The sequence below is a fragment of the Pteropus vampyrus genome, unplaced genomic scaffold, assembly GCF_000151845.1.
Source record: "Pteropus vampyrus isolate Shadow unplaced genomic scaffold, Pvam_2.0 Scaffold529, whole genome shotgun sequence".
Lineage (NCBI taxonomy): Eukaryota > Metazoa > Chordata > Mammalia > Chiroptera > Pteropodidae > Pteropus > Pteropus vampyrus.
The window spans coordinates 367,776-375,369 of NW_011889310.1; the positions used below are offsets into that span (position 1 = coordinate 367,776).

At 39.5% G+C, this 7,594-nt stretch overlaps 1 protein-coding gene across 4 annotated transcripts in view; it reads right to left on the minus strand.

Moving 5' to 3' along the window:
- MTM1 (myotubularin 1) overlaps positions 1 to 7,594 on the minus strand; it is a 99,642-nt gene that overhangs the window by 27,263 nt on the left and 64,785 nt on the right. For all 4 annotated transcript variants that reach the window (XM_011383597.2, XM_011383596.2, XM_023525128.1 and 1 more), the window contains exons 7-8: positions 4,035 to 4,118; positions 1,205 to 1,354 (exon numbers count right to left, since the gene is read on the minus strand). In XM_011383597.2, coding sequence (XP_011381899.1) covers positions 1,205 to 1,354; positions 4,035 to 4,118 — 234 coding nt within the window. The remainder of the gene's footprint in view (positions 1 to 1,204; positions 1,355 to 4,034; positions 4,119 to 7,594) is intronic.

Sequence of the window (7,594 nt, forward strand, 5' to 3'; positions counted from 1 at the left end):
GGGTCAAAACGGCAACCTGAGCACAGTGGACTGGGCACAGTTGTTTCATTTCCTCTCCTGCCCAAATCCCATGAAATACACGCACACACATCCCTTTGACACCACAGATGTTCAGTAAACATGAATGGAATAAAGGAGTGAACAAAATCGATCCACGGTACCCTAGTTCAGTTCTCCTGTGGGCAAGGCACGTATTGGCAAGACAGCTGGCTAGGGCAGAATGGAGTCTGAGGCTATGGCACAGGAAAGTATGTCCAAGTAGAGCACAAGGGAAGTGAATCTGTAACTAGCTTCATTAGCGCTGTGTTCTAACAAAATGAACTAAAGAACATACTTTCAAGTACAATATGTATCATGAAAATATAAACAGACACTCATAATTAGAGAAGTGAATTTTAAGTTACAATTATGTCGACAGTATAACAAAAGTTTCACACAAATATCCTTTTAAGGACAGAAATATCTAGACTTGGAAGTTAAAGGCAAGGTAACATTAAATCTTAATTTCTTCATGCCTTGTTTTTAAAGCAAAACAAAACGAAGTACTTATTATGACATGCCCTGAAAATTAACAAAGGGGAAAAAAAGTTCTCTAAACTTTTAGTTAATAAAATTTATGTACACCGAGTAGAGGGCATGACTTGTACATAAATATTTAAGACACAAAGAAAACTTTGTGAAGTAGGTCCAATGATACCATAAGCATACTGTCTGAAATAATCTGTGCTGGACTCCAGGATGCTAACGGTATTAAGGCAGCTTGCAAATAGGACGAGGATAAGCTAATCCTAATAAAGGTAAGTCTATGTGAAAGCCTGCACTTACACAGTCTATGACATAAGACGGTATTATGTCCAGCATGACTCAGCTGACGTTCATGCTACAAAGACGAAAACCACAAAGGCCCTGTCCTACCTCCTTTCCTTCCATCTGGCACTTGGTTTACATGGACCCTCTCGTATAAGAATGACTTGTGTTCATTCTCCATCCTTGATTGTGAGCTCTTGGAAGGCAAGTGCTGTCTTTCTCGCTTTCCCATTTGGCCTGGTGCTTTGCGCTCAGAAGGCACTTGATAATTATTTGTTGGATTGAAATCCAAGAGCGTTTCTCTAAACTACTTGACTCCCGTTCTTATGGAATAAAAGGTACTCTTCGAGAATAAAACAAAAAACAAAAAACATAAAACATTAATGGTAGTACTCACTGGAATTCGATTTCGGGATCTGAAAGTTGCAACTCTCTTGAGATCTTCATCTGTGGCACGAAATGGAACCACCAAGAGAGGAGGGTACGTGTCACACAGTTCATAGCACTTATTAATAAAAGTTATTCTCCAGTGGTGATTGGGCAAGCCCTGTGGGGAAAAAGGAAGTCCAAGTCAGTACTGTATGACCTCATCCGTGCATCTGGCCTTGGATCTCCGTTCTTCTTTCTAGCAGAATTTGCACATGCCCTCTGCCCACAGTGCAGTGACGGTCTACCAATTTATAACGAGGGAGTCAAATCAATAATCCAGACGACATAAGAACACAAGACACAACACTGGTGGTTTCCATATAACTCTAAACTAACACTGGTAAATACAGATGCCCTTGAATTTGAGATCTTCCTTTATTTCATGTCAAACTATTCTTTACTACTGGTACAACAAAGGGAAACCCAAGTTTATCCCCCATCCGTGCACCCGCCCACCCTAGAGAAAAGTACATCGTGTGATCTTAACGTGTGTCTAACTGAAGGTAGAAAAGAGATCAGGTAACTCCCTATCCCTACTCAAAACCAGAGTGAATGCTTCAGTCTGCTCCAAGGTAGAAAGAGGCTTAGTGTATGGAGAAAGTCACAGAGGGGAAGTGAAAGAAAACCCCTCTGGGGAGGCTCATTTCGCCACCTCCTAAGAGTTTTTTCAAATTGTTTGGGACTGATGACCGTGCAATAGGTTATGTGAGAAATACAGTCACGTGCAGTCAAAGTAGACTGCTAATGTGACAGGGAGACATGGAAGACACCTCCCACCCTATCATCTACCGCCAAAATTGTATCTAGTGTGGACAACAGCCAGAGGTGGTGGAATATTCTCTCCCCATATTCACAAATACACAAATACACACACGAAAGTGAGCTATGTGGGTGCTTGCTTTGGGGACAGACATTGTACCTTTTCTTTAGTTCTGGCCCTATAGACCACGGACCAAACAGATGAGTCTGATGCTGAGTCCAATTAGAGAGTTTTAAGTCCCATCAGAAAGTTATAAGAAAAAAAGATGGAATATAATGGCAGTCTAGAACAAAGTACCTTCAACCGTTCACATACGCATGCAATCTTAAAAACAGGAACTGTTTTGTTTCAAGCTAGAAGCTTTGACCTAAAAATAAGTCTTAATGTTGTCAACAGCACTCTAAAATACAAATATTTTAATACATAATGCTGCAGAGATCTCCAAAACATGCAATATGTTTGAATGGCCCTTCATCTGCCTCGATGACTGACCCAAAACAAAAGTCATTAAAATGACAGATATATAAAGCCTTTGAAAATAGCAGTCTAAAGCTGAGTTCTAGAAACAATAGGACATACTACCTTATACATAGTGCTCTAGAGATAAACTCCCTCGCCCAGATTCCTGAGCATCAAATCTGCTTATGAATGAACACACCACCGATCAAGACTAAAAACAGAAATCAACCCAGGTGCTTAGTAGTGGAGGTGGTGACCAGAAGGTTCTTCTTGAGTCTAGAGTTCCATGATTTTACTTTATTTTGCATTCACTGCCTTTCCCGCCGCCCCCGCCCCCGGACCACCCAATTTCTCTATTTTCACCCAGTCCCCCAACCCCACTCCTGTCTGGCAACCATCAGTTTGTTCTCTGTATCTATGAGTCTGTTTCTGTTTTTTTTGTTGTTGTTGTTTATTTGTTCTTTAAATTCTATATATAAGTGAGATTACATGGTATTTGTCTTTCTCTGACTTATTTCACTTAGCCAAATAATACCCTCTAGGTCTATCCATGCAGTTGCAAGTGCTAATACTTCATTCTCTTTTATGGCTGAGTAATATTCCATTGTGTATATGTACCACCTCTTCTTTATCCAACTGCCTACTGATGGGCACTTAGGTTGCTTCCATATCTTGGCTACTGTAAATAGCACTGCAGTGAACTTAGGGGAGCCTATATCCTTTCGAATTAGTGTTTTCGATTTTTTCAAATAAATACCCAGATGTGGAATTGCTGGGTCATAAGGTAGTTCGATTTTTAATTCTGTGAAGAACCTCCAAACTGTTCTCCATAGTGTTATTGCCTTTCACATAACGCAGCTGGGCTTGATTTGATTCTCAAAACTCATTCGATGAAATTTCCCAATTATTTTAAGAGCTTTGCAGAATGACAATTCTGAAAAATTCTATCACAAAACTTCTAGCTGTCCTGTAGAGTGGCTTATACCAGAGGTCAAATTGTGGCTCTTGTTGCATAGGATCTCCTTCACAAACATGCCACGAGAGACCTTTGTCCCTGAACAGCAACGTTATTCCAAGATTCTTACCTTTATTATAGTAAATAAATGTGTATGTAAGTGATGTTTACATAAGAGAGCAGCAGTAATACACATTAATCAAAGTTTTCTTGGAAAAGACATTAGTACAGGAAAATGGCTCTAATTCATTTGAATCTGCACATCGGAATACATATAATTGAAATCTAAAACTGTCAGTAACGGTTAAGCTCTCAAGTATATAAATATATAGCAACATCGACTCCTAAATAGGAAGCTACAGAAATTTGGTTTTTCTAGACTCCAAGTTTTCCTTCATTTCATGAACAACAGATAACTGACATTCTTCGTGTAGGGAAAGGCAATAGAAGCCTTAAATGCAGCTTGAATATGACTATGGAATAACAGAATAAGCTAGATTATATCACTGTCATTAAAAACATAGTTAGCAAAGATGTTATTGAATCTCAAAGAGCATGACCAGTGACTTACTGTCACCATGCGTGTTTCAGATTCACCACATGCCACAGTACCTACTGGCTCACCTGCCTTCTGTATTCTTCAAATGGATTATAAACCATCCATCCATCCACGTTAAACTTTTCTTCATTTAAAAATGCAAATATTGGCTAGAAAAGGAAAAAAAAAGAATTTAAAGTTCAGTGTGAGGAAACAGTCTACTAATATTACATCCCTTGATTTTTCACCAGATTTGCCTACCATGAAAAATCACGACCAAATCTGAGACTTTTAACAAAGAAATAACTAAAAAATTCAGACTAGACTTATGCCACCTTCTATCTTCACTAATTACTTTTGAGACCTCAATTTTCAATAGGTACAAACATCTCTTCTCATTAGTTTTTTTTTTTTTAATGATGTTCCACGAAAATCAGAACAATGACATGTTTATTAAAAAAGAGACAGGACATTAGGGAAATTCTTAACTGTTCTCTGTGAATTCTGAATCAATGCCCTGATGTCTGTGAATTGACAGGATTCTGACCTCTCATCTCTTTTGTATCTATGGTCACCCTCGAGGAGGCCATACTGATGAGTCTCATGGCTTCGAACACCATCCACACTACAGTGATTCCTACGTATCTATCGCTCTCCAGGCCCCACACTGATCCCCAGACTTAGCTATTCAAGTGCCCACTCCACAACCCCAGATTGCCTAAGAGGCATCCAAAGCCAAACTCTTGACTGCCTCTACTGAATCCTGCTCCTCCCACAGCCTTCCCATTTCAGCAGATGACAGCCCCATCCTAGTTGAGCCAAAAGCCTTGGCATTAGCCTCATCACCTCATTGCTACCACCCCGGTTTCAGCTTCCACCATTGTCCACTTGGATCATTATAATAACCTAACCGGTTGCCCGCTTTCATCTTTACCTCCAAAGTCAGAGTAATAGTTGGCTTTCTATCCACTTGGAGTAAAAGTGGAAGTCCTTTCAATGGCCTATGTGGCTGCCCACCACCTGGCCACAGCCCCTGACACATCTCTGCTCTCTCCCTTGCTCACTCCACTCTAAGTCACGCTGGCCTCCAGGGCTGCTCCCCAAAACCACCAAGCACATATCAACCTCTAGGCCTTTGCATCCGCTATTCCAGCTGTCTGAAATGCTTTTCCCTCATGGCTTCCACCCTACTTTTTTCATATCTCTGCTCAAAAGTCATCTTAACCAATGAGACTTTCTCTGACACCGTGTAGAAAAACAACATGCTACCTCCACTACTGCACACCTGCTATTTTCCTCCCCATGTGACTTCCCCCTATCGCTTATGACCATTTGACACACTACGTATTTCTTTATTTATTGCTGAACCTCCACCGGCCCCTCCCCTAGAACATGGGCTCCATGAACGCAGACGCTTGTTGTATTCACGTCCTGTAACCCCAGTAACTAAAACAGCATCAAGCCCATAGTAGGCAGAATACATATTTGTTGACTGAATGAAAATGTGAAGCCTTACGCAGCCCCTGCACAACCGCTTTCTCTGGAGGTGCCATGTCTGGGCACTTTTCCTCTAGGCATCTTCCTTCCCACCCATTTTCCTCTGTTATCAGCCTATGACTCTGAATGTCAGTGTTCCCTCCCCTACATTACAGAGCATTTCAGGAAAAGCATTACTTAGCGGCAACAGCTTTCTGTCTTTAAGGGGCAAGAGGTTTAGGGTAAACACTAATCAAGAACACGCTCTGTGGCCTGTCCTCTTTCCAAAGCACATGCCACCCTCAGCAGGTCTCAGCTCTGGGAGTGGTAAGCCTAAATGCTGCGTATTCTGTGACAGACAGCATGCCAATCACACGTTGGTAATGACACTGACCTAGCTAACCAATTTGTTAAAGCTGTTAGCCTGATATTGAATCCACAGCAATACTTCATTATTCAGTACCACTGGGGAAAACAAATGATTTCTGTTAACTAAAGTTTAAGTCAAAGACAGAGGGACTTTTAGTGAAAATGGCACTAAAATGTATGAACTTCTTTATTCATAAACGGAATCTATAGAACACATCTAAGCATTCTCTTGGTGACATCTGAGCACCAGATACTACACCTGTCAGTATGTGGTACAGGTAAACGCTCAATATTGCTGAATGCTGTGCTGTTGACAGAGATGACAGATGGTTTGAGACATAAGGCTGTACTGTCACTTTAGAAGAAAATTTAGAATCTGCTTTCTTAAAATAAGTTCCTGATCTCAACATGGTTTTTGTTTTTGGTTTGTTTTAAGTTATTTCCATCTTTCTCATGAAGCTCAAGCGAATACACTGGCCTTTTAAAAACAAAAAATAAAATTGCTAACTCAAAGTCCAGATAAAGCTCTTGTCAGAAAAATAATCATGTGTATTAATGCTATCCGTGTCCTTTGAGCTGACAGCAGTGTTTTCAATATAACTTACTATTTCTCCATCACTAATAAGAAAGCAACTTTTTTGCTTCAAATATGCTCTTGTATCTTACATTAAAATTACTGATAAGCGTAATATAAGTTTACTAGACTGTTATCACCAGAAGGTGAAAGCTATATAGCCCAAACCAAAATTATTTCCAGTTTAATATGTTTGATTTAGGAGAACTCTGAATACAAGTAATATTTTTTAAAACTGTCATTGATATGAGAATGATACAATGTTCTCATGGTAGTGACATATCGGTGGCCTTTCTTATGAAATCATTCTGGAATCATACTTTCCATTCTGAATGACGTCCAGATGTATAGGATGAGTCAAAGACTTGGCATCCTTTACCCCTGAAAAACGCCTATGAGAACTCTATGACGGAAATGGCTCCTAAGCTACCTTTGATCCTAAGAGCCAAACTTGGACTTCAATTATTTCAGGAAAATTTATGAATCACACGACAAACAGCCAGATATTTCTTCTCATGAAATACACAGCAACACATGTAATATTGAAGTGGAAGTTCAGGTAGGAAAGATCAGGTACTTAAGTCGATATTTTTAACCACCCACATGAAGCAACTTACAACCACAAGAAAACATATTTTTAAAAAAGCATTACTTGTTAGGGTTCATATTTTATTTTTCTTTAAAAATTAAGTTGTCCATAAACTAATTGGTTTCATCAAAGCAAACATTCTAAAAGTACCAGAATTTTTAAAAGTTGAATATACCAGATATTTTAATTTTTACTTTCTCCCTTAAAGATTCAGATAAGAGAACAAAGCAAGAACTTTAAAACACAAGCTCTCCAACAGCAATATAAGGATGGATTATTTTAAAAGAAGTAAAAACTACTAAGTGTTAGAGCAAGGATAACAAACCCCATTCATCTGCACCTCATTATTTAAAAGCACACAATTCTCTACAAGTGGAAACTTGTTACAAGCCTAATTAAAGGTCCTGTCTGAAAACTGTTAAAACCTAAAGTTAATGGATTATATGTCTCGAGGTTTTGAACTATCATTTATTTTCTCCTGTAGATAATACATTTTTAAGGCTTTGGCTCTCTTAGTTCTGTATTAGCGGGTTGACATTCCCACAGTTGTCCCTACCTGTAAGCCTGGGTCAGTTTGGGTCAACCCTCTCTCTGGGGAATCGAAACCCCATGGACAGAACCGGTTCTACAGAACCTCC